Source organism: Sorex fumeus, unplaced genomic scaffold (assembly GCF_029834395.1).
Source record: "Sorex fumeus unplaced genomic scaffold, SorFum_2.1 ptg000130l, whole genome shotgun sequence".
NCBI lineage: Eukaryota > Metazoa > Chordata > Mammalia > Eulipotyphla > Soricidae > Sorex > Sorex fumeus.
In genome coordinates this window covers 9,146,630-9,169,520 of record NW_026606187.1, presented here as the reverse complement: position 1 = coordinate 9,169,520, position 22,891 = coordinate 9,146,630, and the positions used below count along the sequence as shown (strand labels likewise).

Sequence of the window (22,891 nt, the reverse complement as noted above, 5' to 3'; positions counted from 1 at the left end):
TAAAATTCTGCACCACTAGGGCTGCTCTAAGCACAGGGCAGGCAGGATCCCCAGAGCTTGCGCCCTTGCTCCTTCCAAGTCAGCTGGTCTTGAGAACTGGGCCCATTCCTTTGACTCAGCTCAAGAGAAAGTACAAGGGCTTCTCTGAGGGCTGGACCCCCTGGGAATCTCTGACGGGGGGTCGTAGTCGTGGGGAGCAATGCCAGGAGGGTCCTTGAAACCCCAGGGTGGGGCAGCTGCCTCACTGTCTGCAGAGAGTCGCTAATTTACACTGGCCTGTGCTCTGGTTCTTGGCATTTGCTGAGTTTCCGCTCAGTCCAGATTTCACCCAGTCACATGCCCCACCCAACACAGACTCCAGGGCACTGACACAGGTCGCAACTGTAGTTTAGTCCAACCAGAGACGGTAAAGGAAAAGGACAAATACTAAAGGGAGTCACAGAGTCTGCCTGAGAGGTAAAAAGTGCGTCACCTCCTCAACACTTCCTGGACACGGGCAGACAGAAGCCAAAGGTGGGCAGGAAATGACCTCTTATTGGCGTGGTGTTTGCTGTTTCAGCAAAGCAAACCAGGCACTAAGAAGTTCGTGGCACTGGTCCTAAGGTTGCTAGAAACGTTTATTTAGGTTAATTTAAAAAAAGGGATCAGAGAAAGAGAAAGAGAGAGGGGGGAGGGAGAGAAAAAGAGAGGGGGGAGAGAGGGAGGGAGAGAGAGGGAGAGAGGGAGAGAGAGAGAAGGAAAGAAAAAATACAGGATATTTTCGAGAGAGAAAATGTGTGTGTGTGTGTGTATGTGTGTGTGTGTGTGTGTGTGTGTGTGTATACAGGAGATTAGAGCATTTGTCTTGCAAGCACCTGGCCCAAATTCAACCCCTGACATCACAGGGTACCCCCCAGCATTTCTGAGTGTGACCATAGTGTCCCCCAACACCAAAGAACCCACACGCACCAGATCCAGTCAGGCATCAGCTGCCAGCCCAGGTGCCTGTGGGCTGCCAAAAGTGGCCCCAAGACCCCCATGAGCACTGCTTGGGAGTTCCCCGGGGAAGAGAGAAAATAGCAAAAACCATTTTTACCTCTAACACTTGTGTCTGTGCCAGGGACCAGGTGGGCTCCCTCCAGCACCATGCTGCCCTTCTGGTGAGAGCGTCCTGCTCCGGAAGGAAGAGCCTTTTTTTTTTTTTAATGTAGGTATACTGTTATTTATTCAGCTACTGTTATCTAATTGAATTGGGCATGAACTCCACCTTACTTTTTTTTCATTTTTTATAATTTTATTTATTGAGTTGGGTTTTATAATCCACGGCCTCTGGAGGCCTAGGGGGAGCCTTCTTAGCTCAGGGGCCCTTGGCTTCTCTTCCTGCTTCTGGAGATGCATCAGTAGGCGGGAATGCACGCAGGCACTTTGCTGGGCCAGTGCAGGTCCCGTCCTCTCTGTGGCCCAGTCACGTGTTCGTGTGTTGTTTTGTTGGCAGGTCAGTACCAGACCATCAATGAGCCTCTTCTGGAATGCGTAAGTCAGCTGTATTCTTAGACTTTGATATCTACAGAGTATGGGCTCTTTTCAAAGAACTCTGTGGATTTTTTTTAAATCCATAAATTACTTTGTAAATCACGGTGCTTCTGTAAAAAAAAAATAATAATAATTAATTTAATTAAAAATTCCATTCCAAATGGCATCACCATCCAAATGGGAAAACGCTGTTTTAATTCCTAGATACAAAATCACTTTCCAATTCTTCAGCTATAAAATGAGGATCAAAAATAACGTCCCATGGCCATTGCAAAGCTTGAATCAGGTGAAAATGGCATAATATGGTGCTGGCAAGTGCATGATAAAAGCATTTGCTCACACTTGTGAGGTTTTTAATTGGAACAAACTTCCTGAAAGTCAAGTTCGGAACCTGACTATATTAATATGAATTAGAAAATGTCCATTTTCTGTGGGTTCATAGTTTTAGGGCTGGGAATTTCAACTAAGAAAGCAACCTAAAATGTGGATTAATATTTAAATACAATTATTCATTCTTATAATATTTTAAGTAGAAATACTCTGAAATCATGTGAGACATGCAATAATAAAAAGATAATTTTGATGATATAATCATATTATGAAGGACTGATCATATTTGCAATAAATATTGATGACTAAGGAAAATGTGTCACTGTCACTGTCCTCCCATTGTTCATCGATTTTCTTGAGCAGACCCAGTAATGTCTCCATCGTAAGATTTTGTTGTTACTGTGTTTGGCATATTGAATACATCACGGGTAGCTTGCCAGGCTTTGCTGTGCAGGCGAGATACTCTCAGTAGCTTGCCGGGCTCTCCAAGAGGGGTGGAGGAATCGAACTGTTGGCTGCGTGCAAAGCAAATGCCCTACTTGCTGTGCTATTGCTCCAGCCCTCTATATAACACATATAATGTGATAAATAATTTTATTGTTAGATTGTGTGTTTAGCTTTAACATATCTGCAGAAGTACACTATGAGATAGACAGATGAAGAGATAAATAGTTCTTTGCTATTTGGAATCTGATTATTTGGAACAACCTGCAAGGTGTTCAGCTAAGTGAAATAAGTCAGAAAATGATAGACTCTATGATCACACTTATGGAAAATCTCAAAGAAAAATTATATAAAAAGAGATTAGATTGTTATAGGAGTGGTAGGGTGGAGGAAGGTAACACATGAATAAGCTTCTGGTTATAAGCGGAAGGTCCAATGAGGTGAGGTAAAATGATGACCCGCCCTTTCCACTGCTGCAAGAACTTGGTAAGAGAGTTCTCAGGAGTTCTCATCCCAAAGAGAAAGGTTTGGTTCTATCTTTTCCTTGCCTCTTTATTGCAACTACTTGAAAATATGAATAGATGTCAATTAGACATATTATGTATGATAATTATTTGTCAATCTATGCAACCAAGCCAAATCTCATGTTTTTACAGAAATGTATGTCTATTATTCTTTACTAAAACTGGGGGGTGGGGGTTATTAAAAGCTACGGACTCTGTCTCAGGACACACACACATAATCAGTTGATGACAATATATTTTATTGTGGATTATGGGTAAATAATACTTTAATTAAGAACTCCTGATCTGACAGAATATGTTAATATATGTACCACATTCCATTGCAAATGAACCTTTCCCCTCTCTTTCTGCAAAGAAATAAACCAAAACATGCATACCCAGTCTGGGTGTCTCTTCAGACCCAGAGAAGTGCCAGTTCCCCTCCTGCTGCCTGTCACATCCCAAGATAGCCAGTGACCAGGGGGATGAGGCTGAGTCTCACACCGCCTTTTCCTCAAGCAGGTATGAGACTTTCACAAAGAAACTCTGTTGTGGGCATCTAGTTGTCACTGTCACAGTTCGTACTCAGTACTGGCAACAGTGTCCATCTATCTGACCCATGAGGGTCCTGTGCCCACCCGTCCCCTACCCGAGTCAGCCTCCTTTGGCTGTGCCCTCGGCTCTATGGCCACTCAACATGTCAAGAAGGAAGAAACAACAATGTCTATCGCATGGTCAGTGTCATGGGCAGAGGCCAAAGTGGAACCGTTCCAGGCCTTTTGCTCACCTAATCTCTGGCGATAACCACATGAGGAGGTAGGTTTGACCATCTCCAAGTTACAGACTGAACATCTGAATCAGAGTGAGTGACCTCTGGAGATCATAGGTCAACCCAAAATGTGTAAGCTCACACAAGAGGGGCGCAGCATACACACAGCGGCTGTGGCTCTATCTCTCCCGCCGCCCGCGTTCGGTAGTCTCACCCTTCTCCCAGCCCGGAGAGGTCGATGGCGATGGTCAGGCGGAGGAAGGAATGAGGGCCAGGCTGGTAGGTATTAGTCGTAGTTTATTCTGATTTTCTCCTCATCTGTCTCTGCTCCTGTCTCTCTCTGTCTCTCCTCGTCTCTGCCCCCTTCTCCTTCTATCTCTGCTCCTAGTCTTCCTCCCCCAAGCTACTTCATTCTCCTTCTCCATCCCCCTTCATCCTCCTCTCTCTTCTGATCCACTCTGAACCTCTTCTTCCTTCTGCCCCCTAGCCCATTCCTACAGTACAGTTAAATCCTTTCTCCATGAGGAATTGGGGGAACAATTACACATAGGTGCGGTCACAATCAATAGGGGTAGAAATCAATAGGGGTAGAAATCTTAGCCTCAGGGAAGACCGCTCCTAGGACAGATCCTCTCTCAGCAGGAGGACCCACCCTAGAGCAGAATCCCATGGGCGTGCCTCTCATCTCCTTGTCCGACAAGCATATAAGAATATAATATAAATCATTTTGTATGGATACAGTAAGAAATATCTTAAACTTATAGAATTGCTCTCCTAAGGCCATCTCGATCTCAGACTACGGTGCTCAGGCCAGATAGTCTTTCCCACCCCTAGCAGGATCCTAGTCTTGTCGTTACCTCTGGATCATGACAGCATTTGTCTATGATCAAAGTCTTAACTTATAGTTAAGAATCGTGGCACATTGGCCTGGCCCATTTCGCTGCCAGGGTAGCTCACCGCTTGCCCTGAGTCCATTCAGTCCCTCGTCGGGACCCTGCTTTTGGGGTGTTAGGAACTAAGGGCAACTGAGGCTTAAGTCGAGAAAGAAGATGCCGGGGAGTGAATAATATTCAAGGCCAATCAAATCCTAAGTTACAAAGCATAATGTTAATGGTCTTCCTGTATCTATACAAAAAGGATATTACTTTAAGGTAAACTGTTCATGAGGCATAAGGAGAGGAGAAAGGCAATATTTCACTCATACATATAAAATCATAGATTTCTGGGAAACTGATCTTACAAATTAACAAAGTCTGATTAAGGGGAAAGCTGATTAACTGGGTGGGAAGGAGAGCACAGGGAAGCCTGTTTACAGATAAACACAATGGAAGTAGAAGTGCTTCAGGAGCACTGTGATGGGTGTAACCAGATTAATGGGTGTAACCAGATAAAACCTAAGCTTCTTGTAGAGGGACAAAGCAATGTTACCCAACACCAAAACAGACTGTGTGCAAAACTATACAGATATATGAGATGAGGGGGAGGGGAGATGTTTCTGTTTATAAAGCAAAAACCTTTGACTTGAACTTCTCAGTCTTTAACTATAATTGTTTTTAATTGTGAGACTGAAGAGAGAATTCATGTGCTGCCCAATCCACCGAGAGTGGGTATGATGGGTGAAAAAACCACCAGTTCTCTGCAAAGCAACAGGGCACTAATAGGTATAGGGTCCAAGCTAGGCTCACACAGTTTGCTGTTGCACTCAGGATGACAAGGCAAAATATTGGATGCTAGGCCAGAGACTCCAATTCTCTGCCTTGAGGCACCCAGGCACAGAACAACTTAAACAAACTGGTTCCAGACTGCGGTGCGGCTAAGGTGGGAAGGCCTGTTTCTCCCCATCCCTGTCTCCTTGGACCAGTGAGGTCATTCTAGTTTCCATATCAAAGAAAACCATAAATTCAAGGGCCAGATTTGGAAATATGCATAAAAATTTTGTTAATTGCATCAGTAATTTGCCTCCTGGTCATTTGGAATCTTGGTGGATATTTTAAGATGCTAAAAGATTTCCCCAACCTGTTTCACAGCCTACAGGAGTGCAAAGGACCCCGATCTCATGGCACATGTGCAAAGACTGGGCAGAACCCAAAGACTAAACCTATGTTTTAGGACTGCCTCAACCTTTCATTTGAAGACATCTCTTTTCCCCTCTCTTCTTTCGAGTATTTAATATCATATGACATAGTTTAACTCTTGCAAAACTTCAATCGAAAACTCATCGACCAAATCACTTCTTAGTCGTTGGATGCTCTCTGGGACACAAATGAAGGCCCAAACCCTCTTGTAAGTTAGGAAAGATGAGCATTTGGAGACTCAGGGAAGATAATAGAATTTCTAAATGATGGATAAGGGTTCTGTCTACATAGAAGGTCATTGAGGGGCTAGAGGGCTACAGAAGGTAGAAGGTAAGGAGTTTGCCTTGCATGTGGATGACTCAGGTTCGATCCCCAGCAACCTGTATGTTTGATCTTCTGAGCATTGCCATGAGTAATTCCTGAGTTCAGAGACAGGAGTAACCCCTGAGCATCACTGGATATATCCCAAAAATAAACAACAACCAAAATAAATCATTGAAAGCCCAATATAGCCCAGTGCTGACCAGATCCCAATATATGGGTGCCCAGTCCAGAATTTTTATGGTAAAGATCACAGAATCCATCCTACCATTCCCAAGTTCAGAATTAGTGATGATTCTTGGCATATAGAAATACAGCTGAAATTTTTCTATTGATCAGTCATCCCAATACTTTGCTAAATCATTTATCAGCTCTAATATCTTCAGTGGATTGGGATTTTCTATATACAAAATCATGTTAGGGCTGGAGAAATAGTACAGAGAGTGTTTGCCTCAGACAACCAGGGTTTGATCCCCAGCATGATAAATGGTCCCCAGAAGTGATCCCTGAATGCAGGACCAGGATTAAGCCTTGAGCACCTTCAAGTACGACCCAACCCTCCCAACAGGTAAAAGGTAAAGGTAAAGGCCCTCCCGTTGATCGTCGATTTGCTCGAGCGGGCCCAGTAACATCTCCATTGGAGACTTTGTTGTTACTGTGTCTGGCATATAGAATACTCTCGGTAGTTTGCCGGGCTCTCCGAGAGGGGCGGAGGAATCGAACTCGGGTCGGCCATATTGGCCGCTTGTAAGGCGAACGCCCTACCCGCTGTGCTATCGCTCCAGCCCTCCCAACAACAACAAAAAAAAAAATGAGGAAAGAAAAAAGAAAAATCTGCCTCCCACAAGAATTCTATGGTCCAAACCTCAGACTCTAAAATCAATAATGCTCTTCAATGAGAATCTTACATCCCCCTTGTCCAGCTGAGTTTCTACCTGACCATTTCTGTCATTGTTTATCCTGCCCTGACATTTATTTTGATGTCCCCTCTGGCCTAGGAAGGGAACTTAGGCACAGTTCTGGATGACACCAAAGGCTGCAGGAACGAAGACTACGAAGACCCTGAGCTGCATACGGTACAGTCATGGCAATCAGTGAAGCTCTCAGCAGCCCGACTGGTGAAGGAGTCTGAATATGCAGGTAATGCCTGACGTCTGCTTCAGTCTGAACAGGAATGGCTGCACTGCAGCACTGAAAGCGCACCCTGAGGTTCACAGCAGTGGGCTCCAACCCTGCCTGCAGGGCTCTCTAGCTTCATGACCCTGAGCATTTTCTTGGTTATTGTAGAACATGCACCCCTCCCCCGCCCCCGCAAGAGTTCCTTTGAAGATAGCATGCAATACACATGTTTCTCTCTTCCTGGAGCTTCTGGGACAGTCTGAGTTCCTGGCAATGGATTCTTACTGTTGTGGTGTCTAGCAGGGTCCCAGGGACCAGCCCTGAGCATATAAAAGTGCACATACAGATGGACAGGGAGCATGTGGGCAGTTTGCGACTGTGGAGATGTGTTCTGGAGGGGGCAGTAACAGGAAGGATCCTAAGTGTGCACGCCTTTGCAGGTGGATAATACCAGACTTCAGCTAAGATAGGCTGAGAGTGGATAGTTAATGAGTCGGTTAATAAATTGATGTAATGCACTATGTATTGGGGCGGGTATATTTGGTGCTTGGGGAGGTGTTGGGGTTTTTGTGATTATTTTTGCTTCGTTTATTAGTTGTGGGGGGTGACACCCGGCAGTGCTAAGGGCCTTTTCCTGGCTCTGTGCTCAGAGACAACCCCTATAAGTAAATGTGCTGTTAGGGATTTGAAACTAGATCCGGCCCTCACAGTTACCATATGCCAGGCGAGTGCCCTAGCTCCTGACTACCTCTCCAGCACCTTTTAAGACAAAATTGCTATTTCTTTTTTCTGGAGAGAAGTGAGGGGGGATTGAAACGTCAGCCAACCTAACCGTTTTGAGCATGAGAAAGATCTAGGGCTCCTAGGAGTAGCTCAGCAGTACAGCACTTTGCTTGCATGGGTGAGATCCTTGGTTCAATCCTTAACATCAAAAAACAAACAAAAAAAAGAGTAATAAAGACCTAATTTCATACCCACCTCTGCCTCTGTCTCACTGGGTCTGTTCATAGCCCCAGCAAGTGCCCTGATCTCAGGTCAATCTTCTGCTTTAAAGAAAAGACAAAAGCATTTGTGGTTTTGTGGCTCTACGGGCCTGAGATGAATCAAAGACTTGCCTTTGAAAGGAACAGCTTGTGAATGATGACATTCCTTTGTTCATTTAATATACAAGTTGGAGTCTCTTGTCGCCCAATCAGTGAGAACCAAGCAAATGACACAAAACAAAGCACAATCCTTGTTCTGAGGAAGTTTCTGATGTGACGGCAGACACAGATCATCAATACTATAGAGAATGTTGGGTGAATAATATGAAAAGGGGATTTTTCTATATTTGCGTGTCAGGGGGCTGGGTAAGAGCCAGGCAGTTTTTTTTAAAAAACAAGACAGCCCACGCCTTGAGTATGAGTAGAATTTACCAGGTGGCAGCAAAAATCCAGCTTTATTTGTGCGGATGAGCCGGGAAGCATCATTTCTCATCCTCCTGGCTCCACGTCATCTGTTAGCAGAAGTACATTCCTTGCCTTGTGCCCACAGTAGAATGACTCAGAGGATTCATCACTAAGTGAACCGTGTGTGAATAGTCATATGCCAAGTCCTAACATCAAAAAAAAGATAAATGTGAAGTCAAACCCTAGCCTCAAAAGAGAGAGAGAGAGAGAGAGAGAGAGAGAGAGAGAGACAGTAATTCAGACCTAATTTTATACTGTAGGGACTTCATGTTTTTTATCTGTATTTTCACAGATAAGCGCTATTTGGAGGATATAATAGAAACACCCCTCTCTTTCTACACCAAGACCTCTACCTCCATGGAGGGGCAAGCCTGGAAGAGCCAGATGAGGCTGGAAGAAGTAAGTAAAGACCACCTGTGAACCAACACGTGTGGGGTTCCTGGCAGCCAGCAGCACCCTGCCCCCTCATAGGGTGGTGCCCTTGGTAATCACTGGGTCCGATTCATTGGGGTCCCCTGTTGTGTTCTAATCCCGGCAATATCTTAACAAGGCAGAAGAACATTGGTATAAGATGTTCTATGAGCCAGGCTTCCGGTTCCACCTGCACCTCGTCTTTGGCTTACTCTGTTCTCCAGAAGCAGAATTTGAACTCAAAGCTTTTTTAACTATAACATAAAACATCTGCCTTGATTCTCAGCGCAATATGGCCAACCACTAAAGGGACAGTCAAAAAAGCCCCACAATCTCGCTAAACCTCTTTGTAACCTCATCTCTAAAACAGGAATAAAAATCCCTTCTGTGTTTGTTTTAAGAGATTATTTGGAAGTTATAGGAGGCGATCTCCATCTGAAGAGACAGTATTAGGGTTAAGATGCTTTCCTTGCTCTTGGTCCTTCCTGGGCTGATCCCATGCGGTCTCCTGAGCACTGCCAGGAACAACCTTTGAGTACAGATCCAGGAGTAAGCCCTGATCACTGCTGGGTGTGGACATGACCCCCCCCCCCAAAAGGATAAATTATGATGATCTCTTATGGGTGCAAATGTGCTAAACACAGTTGTGCGGACGGTTGGGGGTACTCAGGAGTGACCCCTGATCATGTTTGGAGGCACCAGTTGAGCATCATGCAAGGCAAGCTCCTTACACTCTCCACCCCTTCAAATTTTATTCTTAATAAAAATTTGCTATGGTTAATTTTCCCAATTCTAATGCATAAAATATAATCACTTCTGGATTTACATGATTACCAATCATAATATTTTGGTGCATTTCAGATCAATTTTTTCTATGCAGATACATCTCATACAAGGCGGTATAGTTTGCTATACCTGATTTTTTTTCACATAAAGTTACAAAATAAATCCCCAATTGATAATTAAGCATTAATAAGTATAATGTTCATAGTCATGCCATGACCTGGGGTGGAATTTTTTAAATTTTTTTAATTGCTTTTGTGGTCACACCCAGCAATGCTCAGGCGTTATTCCTAGCTCTACACTCAGGAATTATTCGTGGCAATGCTCGGGGGACCATATGGGATGCTGGGAATTGAACCCGGGTCAGCCACATTCAAGGCAAACACCCTACCCGCTGTGCTACTGCTCCAGCCCCTTGGAATTTTTTAATTCTTTTGCTTAACCATTGTGTGAAAATTCTCTAAAGACCGTGGAATTTTCTGGAAAATCATTTCAATTTATCCTACTGGAGTCCCTAGAAGGGGATTTTCTTTCACAGAATTCTCACTAAAACAGGCTTTTGTGTCCTCACCACGATGTTTTAAAAGCCAAAGAAGCACTGAGTGAGCTGGAGGGTAGGTTTTGCCTGAGAGAGGTGCAGGTCCAGTCCCCAGCACCCTATGGGCCTCCAACACTGAACCAGGACTGGCTCCAATTTAATAGAAACGCATAATTTTTTAAAGATACTTTGCAGATTTTGGGGGTACATTTCTTAGTGAGTGTGAACATACTTTTGAATATTTATAGCACGTTCTTTCTCACACATTATCTGTTCACATTTTAATATATTTAATTTTAGGGCTTCTGTTAATATTGACCAGGAGAAAAGACTACAAATTTTTGACCAGACAATGTATTTGCCCTGAGCACATCCACTAGATGGAATAAAATATTGAACACCTTCCACTTACACAGGCACAAGCTAAACGCTTTCATCACTCCCTTATAAACTCTTCCTACAATCTGAGCTGAAGGCCCTGGAGAGAGAGAACACGGGACTTATGGCGCTTGTCTTTCACGGGCTGACCCTCAGTTTCATCCCTAGCACCCCATCTGGTCCCCTATATGATCCTGAGCATCGCTGGGTGTTGACCCAAACCCTGAAAAAAGTATTTCTTGAGTGCCCTTAGCCGCCTCCCTCCTCTTAGTCTGTGTTGAATGTCCACCCTGGACACCCAAGAATGGCTCAGGAAATTGTGGATACAGATTAGTGGGAAGAGAGTTGTAGTCAAGCAATAAATAATAAAGAAATGATATGTTACATGATAATAACTTTGAAAATCTAACCCAGAGAAAAGGTTACTCTGGGGGTGTCTTTTTGAGTAGACATGGGAACATAAGAGTGGAATAACTGTGCAATATGAACATTATTTGTATAAGCTCTGTGTCTTTGGGTGCTCTGGGCACCGTCTCTGAGCCTTTCCTGTTTAGGTGTAAGAACTCAGCTCTTGGGAGACAAGATGGGCCTCCGTGTGCATGACATGTCCGTGAGGACAGGTTGGCTCCACCCCCAGCCCAGTACCACTCTACAAGAGACTCGAAGTAGACTGTAAATGCATGGGGAGAGAGGGAGGCCATGAACAAATGAATACACTCATTCACTGGAGATGGATCTCGTAAACTCAATAGCACTTGCTTAGCAGGAAGAGAGACTCAGGCTTCCTTCTAACCCAAGCTGTGCTTTGGGTCACACGGAGCCCTTTGTCTCCAGTTTCTCAGATGATTCCTTTTTAATTTCCTCGAGTAAAGCATTGTTCCAGGTGCCCGCAAGGTACCAATAACTAACCAACTGGGTCAAGGGCGGGAAATATTCCTAGGCCCAAGACTAATGTCATCCAATGGCAACTACTGTATGGGGAAAAGCAAAGAAACCTCCTCAGTGATTAAAAAAAATCATCAAGTAAAAACTGTGGAGTTTTATTAGCAAAGGGAAGAGCAGAAATGGTAGCTGCCCCCTCCATAAGGCCTCCCCTGAAGGACGGCTCCTGTTCTGGCATGGAGAGGAAGTCCCTGGGCCTTGCACACAGGGCACTATCGGGAGTGAAGAGCACTCTGGAAACACCCCTCGGTGCTCCAGCTCCCCCCGCCCCTGGGGATGCAGGGGAACCAGAAGCTGAGGTGCCCAGCAGCAGTGAGCAACTCCGGACTGATCTGTCCAGAACCAGGACATTCCCAGGCTTCATCGTGTGTTTCCACAGAAGAAAATAAGTGGTCTCTGAGCATCAGAAGACAAGCGGTGACGGGAGGGTTAATGGAGCCACCTGCATCCCTGTTTGGCCCCCATAGCTGGGTGCCAATGAAGAGTATTCCTAAAACCCTGTATTAGCCAAAGTTCTCCAGAAACACAGGGGCAGAGAGAGAGATTGGTAGATGATATATGTATGGAAAGAAAGACATAATATATGAGAGGCCTGGATGGATGTGTGACAGATGATTGATAGATTTTAATTGACATATATACATCCATGTATATCACACTCATACATACACATATATATGAACATACATGAAAATAGTATAACATGAAAAAACTATCTAAAGCCTGTCACATCCTCAAGGCCACTCCAGAGTTTCACAGGAGAAAGAGGCAAGCCTGTGTATCAAACATGAGCACTTTTGCATCACCATCCAGGATCCCTGCTCTCAGCCCTGACATGGGGGTACTGTGTTTCCATGAGCTGTGCATGTAACTACCTGTGACATACAGACACACACACACACACACACGCACAGACACAACACACACACACACACACACTGGAAATGAGCAGGGTCAGGATCACTTAAGTCTCAGGCTAGTAGCAGAGTAGCAGGACCTGGGATGGTTTCCTTAGTCATATATCAAGGGATAATCAAGCCCTCTTGTTTTCTGCAGATGAACAAACCCATTTTCCAGGACTTCAGAGGACAGTATGTGAAAGGTAAGGACAACGGACAAGCCATGAGGCTGAGAGAAATGTGTGCCTCTTGCCTTTCAAGATCTTCTCCATCTTCTGAGCAGCCTTGGATTTTCCCAAACATGGTGACCTCTCAAACTATCCCTCATTAAATAACTAAATTTAGTCTCCTGCACCTCTTGTGCTTTTCATCCCCTTACCTTATCGATGAAGGAATTGATGGTGAAAATGTGTATGAATTTTTCTGCAACTCCAGAAAGCAATTGCTTTGAAACATATGAGTTGCATAAAAATATAACTATGTTATTTCTCTAAGTGTACCCCCAGTAAGAACAATCTAATTTTAAAATGTTGACTAATTAATAGGAAAACAGATTTTAAAGCTCCAGGCAGAGCAACTCAATTTGGAGTTGAAGACAGAAGAAGGAAACTGAAAGGAAATAATGCATTTCAGTAGTGCCGGGAGCATGAGTGGAGGACAGCCAAGGAAATTTAATTGGATCACATCCATCATGGCTGCCTTCCTCATTCCTTCTGTGCCGCGTCTTCCCTCACGATGTCCAAATGGGAAAGATGACGGTGCCATGATTTACATTTCCCAATAATCGAAACATCTCGAATCCACCCTTAATGTATCTAATGCTATTATCTATATAATCTAGTAATAACTCTATATTGTCTTTGAAGGAAAGTCTAAGTTAGAATCCTAATAGAAAACAGATGGCACGTCCAAATTAGGATAATTTAAGGAAATTCATTGACAAACGAACATTTTTACTTAATTGAGTGGGTGCTGGCAAAGCACAGGGTTGTGCAAGAACTGAAGTCAATGGGGGTGAGCACTGTCATACCCCCTCAAACCAAAATGATGAGGGGACAAAGATCACCCATGGGGACCCAACACCTAGACAGTTAGGCCATTGCGGCCTGAATTTAACCTCAAGGCTCTCTCCTCTTTTCAGACTTGAATTCCCAACAGCTAATCATCCTCATCGCCAAAGAGAATCCTTTGTCTAGCAGCCTCCACCTATTGGTTGTGGTCCAAAAGTCACCTCATTAACAAAACACAAGAGACTCCCTCTCCACAAGTAGAAAATGTCAAGAAATGCAGGACCTCTGTACCAGGCAGAGAAGAAATGTGTATCCATGCACATATTTATCTAGACTTCAGTTCACAAGGCTATTGACATGGTTAACAAAACCTGCCATAGTCAAATAGAAGAAATGAAAGATGGTGGAGTGATAGTACAGCGGGAAGGGCATTTGCCTTGCATGTGGCCGACCTGAGTTCAATCCCCAGCATCCCATATGGTCTGTCCAAGCAATGCCAGGAGTAATTCCTCTGAGTGCAGAGCCAGGAGTAACCCCTGAGCATTGCTGGGTGTGACCCAAAAAGCCAAAAAAGAAGAAGAAATTAAAGATGGCAGTCATGGGGAACATTTAGAAAGACATGTAACTAAATTAAAGATAAAATTTAGGATCTTCTGGCCTTCATCCCTACTGACTATGAAAATTAAACTAATTTTTCTGAGCTTCCTGATATTCTGTGAAAAGTGGTTGTGGGATTCATGCTTCTTTATGTACTATTGCCTCAGTCAATAAAAGCAATCCCATTCTTTAGGGAAAGCAACAATAAATATAATTTAGAATTAAGCAAATGCTGTCTGTTTTATAAGGGAAGCTGGCCCATATCTGGGCACCGGGGCTACAAAAATACAGCGATTTTTAAAGCAGCCCCCAGTGTAAAATGAGATCAAAACTGAGATGAGACTCTTGGTGAAATCAAGACTCACTAAAGTTGAGTCTCAGAGGCTGGATGGAGCGATAGTACAGTGGGTAGAGTGTTTGCCTTGCACAAAGCCGCCGGGATTCAATCCCTGAAACCCCATAAAGAGCATGGCAGGAGTAATTTCTGAGCACAGAGCCAGGAGTAAGCCCTGAGTACTGCCGAGTGTGACCCAAAAAACAAAGTTGAGTCTCAGAGGGTGACATAACGTGTAAAACTCCTTCCAAAGCGTGCTTCTCTTCATTTCCCTTTTCCTTACATCCCTCCTGATCCTTCCATAATTGATGGTTCTCCATTACCCTGAGAACTATGAGACACTATACAGAGAAGGAAGCTGAAGGCAGGAAATTAATATAAATGCCCCCGTTTTTTAGAATCAACATTTTTCTGAAAAATGCTTGAATGATTTATGTGTTTATTACAAAATTCTGTATTTCTGATGCAAAACCATTCTCAGATAATTTATTCATTCTCACAAAGTGTCATAGAAAAAGCATATTGGTTAGCTCAGTAATGGCAGGATGTTATGGTGATATTTTTCATCAAGTTGAGCAGTTATAGATTTTATGTTAATGTTCATTTTATGTCATTTTTCCTCAATAATATTCTCACATTATCTGCAAATCATCAGATTTCAAAAACGTATCTTCTTTGGCATTTGACTTTTTTTTTTCCATTCCTGAAAAATGGGTGAAAGTTTATTTGGGAGCAAAGCCGTCAAATAGTTGTTTGTGATGAACCTGAACTATGAATCTGGATCCAGAAGGAATCATTTTCTTTTTAGATGAGAATACTGTACTATTCATATCTGCTGTTTCCCGGCTTCTTAATGCTGAGAATAAAGAGGGCTGAAATGAATTTCTCTTTGCCTTGAATGTGAACCAAGCACAGACGCTAAAGCAATTTCCTTTGAGGTGACAGGCATACCCTACTCAAGAGTGACTGTATAAAGAAATGCAATAACTATCCAAGAAAAGAGAGAATTATGTATAGGTGACTGAACATGTATAACCAGAAACATGAAAAGTTAGCATAATAAAATTCCCCACGGTGCTCTCAAAAGACCTTTCTGCCCAGGCTGATTTTAATGAATGTGAGAGCCAGAGAAATTGCAATCAAAGAAGAGATTATCTGGGCAAAGTAGTGCAACAAGGAGGATGCTCTCCTTGCACATAGATATCTCAAATTTTATCCCTGGCCCAGCATATGGTCCCCTGAGCATCACCAGAAGCCCTGAGCACTGCAGGCTGTGGTCAAAAAAAAAAAGTTTATCTGGTCAAACTCCTGGTTTCATGCAAGGAATTCTAGCAAAAAAGGTAGTGAGATCAGTTTTCAGGCAATTAGTCAGAGTCAGGCAGAACCTAGTGTTTTGCTGCTATATGGATGTTTACAGGATTTTACTCTGTTCCCTCCTATCTAAATTCATTCCGCAAACTTCCCTTCCTGTTTCCTCACTGATAAGCCGCTTGCCCAAACTATGTCAGGTTTAGTGCCAGAGAGAAAATGATGGATGATACTGACCCCTAGTGGCAGATCCTGGCAGCACACACTTCAGCAATGAGATGGCCTCAGACGCCCTCTAAAAGTGACTTCTGAAACTTTCCCTGTTTAAGACCCCTTTTCCCTAGAGAAACTTTTACACAAGCCCATGGCATATAAAATAGGAACACAAATCAAAAATCTACATATCCTACATAGTATATTTATTTTAAAACAAATGTTTCACAGCTACATGACTCGTCCAGCGTCATAACCCATAGTTTAAGTAGCTAGGATTATAGACTACATCCTGAACAAAAACAACCAGCCTCTGAGTTGGTGAGAAATTAGTTTAAGACTGTTCCTGGGTCAAATAAAAAGTACAGCGGGTAAGGCGCTGGCCATGCTGGCAGCTGACCTCGTTCAGTCCCCCGCAAGACGCATAGAGCCAGGAGTCAGCCCTGAGCACCAACAAGTAGGACCCTAAAAGCAAGAAAATAAAAAATAAATAAAAATGATTGTCATCTTGCCATTTTAGGTGTACGTGGGCTTCAGCTACAATCCGTGGCTCCCCTTGGAGCAAAGACAGTTACAACATTCAGTTCAAAGTTAGGGGCTGGAGAGACAGTGAGGTCAAAGCCTTGCACACCGCCGACCTGGGTTCAGTATCCAGCACTCACATGCTCCCTCCAGCCACACTCACAGTGATCCCTAACACAGAGCCAGGAATACAGGAGTAAGCCCTGAATGCAGCCAGGGGTGACTCCCAAAAAAAGGGGTGGGGAGAGGATAGGCTCAGAAGACAGGCATCCTATGACTGTTTGGTGTCACATATACAATTTCCACTGGGAAGTTCAGAGTTGCCACCAGAGAAGGAACAAACAGCTGGGCAGTGAACACCGTGACAGATCTTAACTCATTTAAAATAAGGTGGTGCCAAGGCACTGGGGCACAATGTCTCAAGCCATGGGTAGCCCACATACTAAGTTGAAGGAACCTGGGGTGTAGGTGCATGTTAAATTCAGCCCAACTGTCTCTCCCAGGAAGAGGTGCTGGACTGAGGGGGAAGACAATGCCCTTGGGGGAAGTTCTTGACAGAACTTTTTGATGCTCGGCAGCAGTGGAGATGTGCTGGATTTGAGGGCAAGGGGCCCTGGGCACAGGCCCCAGCTTAAGCAGCTAGCAGAAAAGTTATCTGTTGACCCCAAAGGAACAGGACCTGGCTGAAGCAGGATATCTGTGTGTGCGTGTGGGCGGGGGGGGGGGGGGGAGGGCTATTTAGAAATGCAGTCCAGGAGACACAGTTCCAAGTGTTCAAGATTTCCTGGAGGCGGGGAGGAAGAGGAATGACAAATGAGTTCATCTGATCGAGTTGCATCATTTTTAAAAGCCTACTAGGACAGAGAACAGGTCAGTCACCTCCCTCGCATGCTCCAGTAAGAATCCTCAGGGCCCGATATGGTCCTCTGAGTACCGCTGGGAGTCTCTCTTGAGCACTGAGCCAGGAGTAGCCTCTGAACACCTCCAGGTATGGCTCAAATACAAAACAAGCCAATCCAAACAAGTTAGCGAGAGAAGTGGTTTGATCGGTCATCCAGGAGGGGTTGGAGCCAGAGTTCTGTCAGTGACGACACTGCTCCAGGTTTTCTCATCCGCGTGGGAGGTTTCTCACTGGTCTGCCCTGTGAACAGGGGCTAGCAAATAGATGAAGTCACTCAAATAGATGAAGTCACGCAAATAGATGAAGTCAGTCACTGGCTGGGTGTCCATCCCAGGTGGTCTGAGGGGGGCTGGCTTTGGCTCACTCCTTCAAGAAGTAGCCAGGTCTGAGCAGGCACAAGGGCCTGGTTCTCTGTTCGGGTTACACAGAACCCAACAACTCTCAAGGGTCTCTTCATCCCACCTCTCCCTAGAGTTTTTGTCTCCATATGCATAAACACCAGGGGCAGCACCACCTCTGACGGCAGTGCTCAGTTTATTGTGTTTGGTTTTTCGGTTTTTGTTTAAGCTCAGGGCTTGCTCCAGAATCTGTGCTCAGGAACTGCTCCTGGCAGTGCTCAGAACACCTTATAAATTCCGGGGATCCAACCCGGTTGGCCACTTGCCAGGCAAACTACCCTGTTCTATGGCTTGCTCTTCTGTTTTTCTGTTGTCTTGGCTCTTCCCAGCACCCCACTTCCCACTTATTTCCCTCTCCCTGGGCAGCCAGCTCAGCAGAAAACTCTTTTCCACACGCTGGCTTCATAAAGGCGCTGCCACCCCACCTCCCTTATACTCTAGCATTGATACTGAAGGATGTGTCCAACCAGAACACAGTCATAAGAAATGCCCCCTTCTCACCGGCTGTCAAAGCAGGAGGGTCCCTCCTTCACTTTGTATAAGTCAATACCTCTTCCTTCAATCTAAAGAATTATTTCAGTGCCTTTTGCTGGACTTGATTTCTGAAAGTTTTCCAAGATTTCAAATATTTTCTCCAACAGCCTTGTCAGATATGCATTAACCACTTGGCTTAATAAGTGGCTTCTTCGGATTCTTCCTCAGTCACCAGGACGCGTACTCCTAATGGTTCACTTTCATATATCATAAAGCTCTTAGAGATTATAAATGCTGCACTTGAGGCCAAGTTTTATCTAATTTTTTTTCAGAATCTTTTTCTCTAATTATAGAACATTACTTTAATGGTATACTTTAGAAATTATTGATTTTTATGATCCTACTTTATAAAGGGTATTGCATATACTTAGCACAAATTGAGTAACTAAGTGGAAAACAAAAATTATATTATTTGATCCAAGAAACTCCATTTCATTCTCTGCATTTTCAAGTCATAGGAATTCAATCCCAGACTGGGAAATAATTTTCCCCAGGTTACTCACGGGATAGAAGTGTGATTAGAACAAATCACTTCAAAGATTATTACATCTCATGGCTGACTCTCTTCAGCATCTTTTGGACTCTGAGGGAATATCACAGTGGGAAGTCACTTGCCTTCCAACCCCACTGTCATATTTTCACAAAACCAGGAGTAAACCCTGAGCACCTTTGGGTGTAACCCTCAAAACAAAACAAAAGATCCTGTGCATGAGTACTTGGGGGTGTTATTGTCCTATAGGAAACAAATTCTGGGGAAAGGTGGCTTTCCCTAATATTCCACCACCAGCATCGCCAGTGAAGACAATGGTGAACTCGAGTGGGTCACCATTAAAAAAAAGTTACACATTCTGAGCATTTGTCATCGACATTTTTCACCTAAATTTGAATTTCAAATAATGACTGATTAAAAATCTCTGCACACATGAAGGTACTGGCAGAGGGACAAATCCACGCGGGTTCAGGGGCCGAGATCTCCAAGCCTACTCGGATTGGGGCCGGGCATCCTCCACCCAGATCCTCCAAATTCCAGTAGGCGGGGGTCACACCCACCACCTGGCCCCCTGGCGCCGTGTAATCCCATCAACGGCCAAGACTCAGAGACTATAAAATCCAGCTCCCGGACGAGAACAGTGCAGTCTCCTGCCCCCGCACCTGGCTGTTCCTCCCCGGGACCCCTTGGAGGGGAGCGGGTTGAGCTTTCCTCCCTGCCCCAACCAGGGCTCCGGCAGCCGAAGACCTCCAGGACCAGCCACCACCATGCTGAGACAACTCTCCGCACACATGAAGGTACTGGCAGAGGGACAAATCCACGCGGGTTCCGGGGCCGAGATCTCCCAGCCTACTCGGATTGGAGTCAAGCATCCTCCACCCAGATCCACCACCCAGATCGGCGGCATTAGCGGCCGCGCGACATCTTATCAGGACATCTTTTTAAAGACATCTTATTATCTCATTCCTACTTTGGACAAACTTGCAGGCTATCGAATGTAGCCTGCCCACAGGGCAGAGTCTGGCAAACTCCCCGTGGTGTACCAAATATGCCAAATACCAGTAACAAAGATGGGTCTCATTCTCCTAAAGAGCCTTGAATATAATCTCAGGGCTAGGATGAAAGAGACGTTACTGGGGCCTGCTCAAGGCAATCGACGAATAACAGGATGATGAAATGAAATGAAAAAATCTTGGAAAAGTCAGCAACCAATTCTCATAAACTGGGGCCAGCTGCTCCTACATTAAGTCGGAGCTCAAAGATGGTACTTGTTTTGCTGAGAGAGTTTTGCCAGGACCACAGAAACATTGAGAGTCTGGGCGCTTCCCGGCCCACCCTCAAATGAATGTGGGGTCAGCAGGGATCAGCATCTGGCCCAGGTTCCTTAGACCCCAAAGCCGTGCTCTGCTCATCGCTGAAACCCACCTGCGGGCTCTGGGGATGAAGGGCTATGAGGATGCTCTGGGCAGACGTGTCCAGCGCCCCGACGGCCACCAGGTGGCGAGCGCGTCCCGGCCCACGGTGAAAACGGCTTCACTGAATTTCAAGATGACAAGGAGAAAGGTGTGGTTCCCTTGTGTGGGAGGGAATTCTTCACCGATCGGTGATAGCCGTGGGCTTCACGGTTAGTCAGGAAGAGGAGGAGACTTGCCCCCTCTGACTCCCATTTTGCAATACAGTGGCAGGGACTTGCATTAAAAACCCCGCGCCTGCAGGTACATCCCTTCAGCATCCCACAGCGCTGCAGAGAAGGACATTGTCTCCGCTTCACGATCCCTTACCACGATGGAGAGAACTCGGCCAGGCCTCAGGACGGGGGTGGGGGTGGGGTGGGTTATTTCATAACTGTTTATTTCGTAGGTGCTACGTATGTTCTTGTCTGTAATAACTAGCAAAATCAAGATTTAAAATCAAGAAACTGGCACTTGGCAGGTGGCTGATCCTGGTTTTAAATTTTCATCACCACATATAGACCCCAAGCCCCTGAGCACAGATCCAGGAGAAAGGAAGAAAGGGAGGAAGGAAGGGAGGGAGGGAGGGAGGAAGGAAGGAAGGAAGGAAGGAAGGAAGGAAGGAAGGAAGGAAGGAAGGAAGGAAGGAAGGAAGGAAAACCAAAAAACTCAGTTCCAAACCTCCTCCTCCTCCATTATACCTGCATATCTGCAGGTCTTTGCTTCATTGAAAGGCCTCCACCCTTCAAGAAGGCAGCTGGATTTCGTCAGAACTTCCCTCAACTGTCCAATAGGTGACAAGTTCCTCGAGCCATAGTTTCCCTCAGAGTCTCCGGGATTCTCCACCCTGTTTGGGGTTTCGCAGGAATGACCATTCTCATGCATACTCTGCCCTCTGTGGCCGCTGCCGACATTATTCTGCACTGCATTTTTGGTTTGTTTCATTTGAAAACTACATCTAGCAGTGCTCAGGACTTCTAGCTCTGAACTCAGGGATCACTCCTGGCGGGCTTAGAGGACCATCTGGCGTGCCAGCGATCGAACCCAGATCGGCCACATGCAAGGCCAATCTACCCTCGGTACTATCTCTCCAGCCTCTCTGCACAGCATTTTTAAGTGAAAGGAGAATATTGAATGATGCCAGAGAAAATCTTGCAAGGGACACAGAGACACCTGGATAGTAAATCATACAGTGGGGACTGGTAAAGTTGTCACCACTGCCTGCCAGTCCCCCCAAACCCCATGCCCTGGGAACTCCACACCCCCACCTCTGGCACTTAGGCTCTACCTCCTCCTTGTAGTTTTCCTATCCCGGGACCTTTGAAGGTGCTGTGTCTGTCATTTCCTGGTCAGTCACATCCATGCTCTTCTCTCCAGAGGTGACCCATCACCTAACCAGGGAGGCTTGCCAGCTTTCCAGGCTGGAACTACTTTGTTAAAGGGTCAGGCCAACCCCATCCCTCATGCGGAGTCCCTTTGTCTGCTGGATTTTCCTCCCTGTCCTATCAGTACTTCTCACCAAACACTTCTGTCCATTTGCTCTCTGGGTCCTGCCCCCAGAATGAGAGCTATGAGGGAACAGCGACCTCTCTTGGGACATTCTACTTCCCAATGTGTACATCAATGAATGCCTTCGGGTGAATCCATACCTCACACACCCACGCTCAGCCCCCTTCAGCCCAGGAATAAAAGCAAGACGACGGCCTGCCCTGAATCACAGGCAGCTGGGTAAAAGGGATCAGGGCGACACCTTCCAAACAACCCGTGGCTTGTTCCTGCTGAACTCGAGGTGCAACTTCTGTTGAATTTTTCCCGGTGGATTGAGTGGATGCCAAGAGAGAACATAGTAGGCAGAAGAGGAGCCTTTGAAAGCTCCCCTGTGACTTCATAGAGAAATCTGTGGAAGTGAACAGCAAGAGAGCATGTGGCCGAGCTCTGAGGTGAAGAGCACACAGGATAGGGTGAATGGGTAGGATGGTTTCTACCTGCCATGGTACCTGATGCACAAGTGGTCTTGCTTGTTAGTCAGGGTATGAATGCCGTAGAGCTATCACAGTTGATCTTTGTTCTTGGGGAAGTCCATCCAGGTCACGTTTGGGGAAATACTTCCGGGTTACGTTCTATGCTTATAAAGTGCTGGTGACATCTGTCACTGTAGTATATCGTCATGAGCAGAAATCTAGCCTGTCCATTTGAAAGGCCTTTTCCAAAAAACAAAATCAGAATAGGGAGAATGGTGATTTTTACTCCATGAAGCAGTGATTTTAGACCCGTTAAGAGTCCTTAAAATCATCCAGACTAGTGTGTACTAAGTGATGTTGTGATGAACCGTAGCAAGCTGTTGAGAGATACTGTTCTGAGCTGGCTTTGTGTGGTGATGGTATGGTACATTGTCTGTAGTGTTGTGTAGTGGTGGTGTAGTACATTGTCAGTAGTGTTGTGTGGTAACATATTTAATTTTGCTGTTGTACAGTGTGTTGTGGTGTTGTGTTGTAAGAACTTGGCCTATGACTAGAACAATTATGAGCCTCTTGGGGGCCCTGTTCACCCTCCTTGTTGTTTCTAGTCTTCCCCCTCACACACCCCACCCGCAGCCAGATGTCTGTAATGGTCAGCTGAGGCAGCAACTTTACAACTGAGATGAACTGAACTATGGGAATA

The 22,891-nt window shown here is 45.2% G+C and overlaps 1 protein-coding gene across 1 annotated transcript in view; it reads left to right on the top strand.

Moving 5' to 3' along the window:
* The window catches only part of LOC130045935 (cytokine-dependent hematopoietic cell linker-like), a 126,458-nt gene that overhangs the window by 65,037 nt on the left and 38,530 nt on the right, over positions 1–22,891 (top strand). Inside the window, exons 5-9 of the mRNA XM_056138817.1 lie at positions 1,475–1,512; positions 6,953–7,094; positions 8,814–8,920; positions 12,630–12,675; positions 13,614–13,684. Of these exons, the coding sequence (XP_055994792.1) occupies positions 1,475–1,512; positions 6,953–7,094; positions 8,814–8,920; positions 12,630–12,675; positions 13,614–13,684 (404 nt within the window). The remainder of the gene's footprint in view (positions 1–1,474; positions 1,513–6,952; positions 7,095–8,813; positions 8,921–12,629; positions 12,676–13,613; positions 13,685–22,891) is intronic.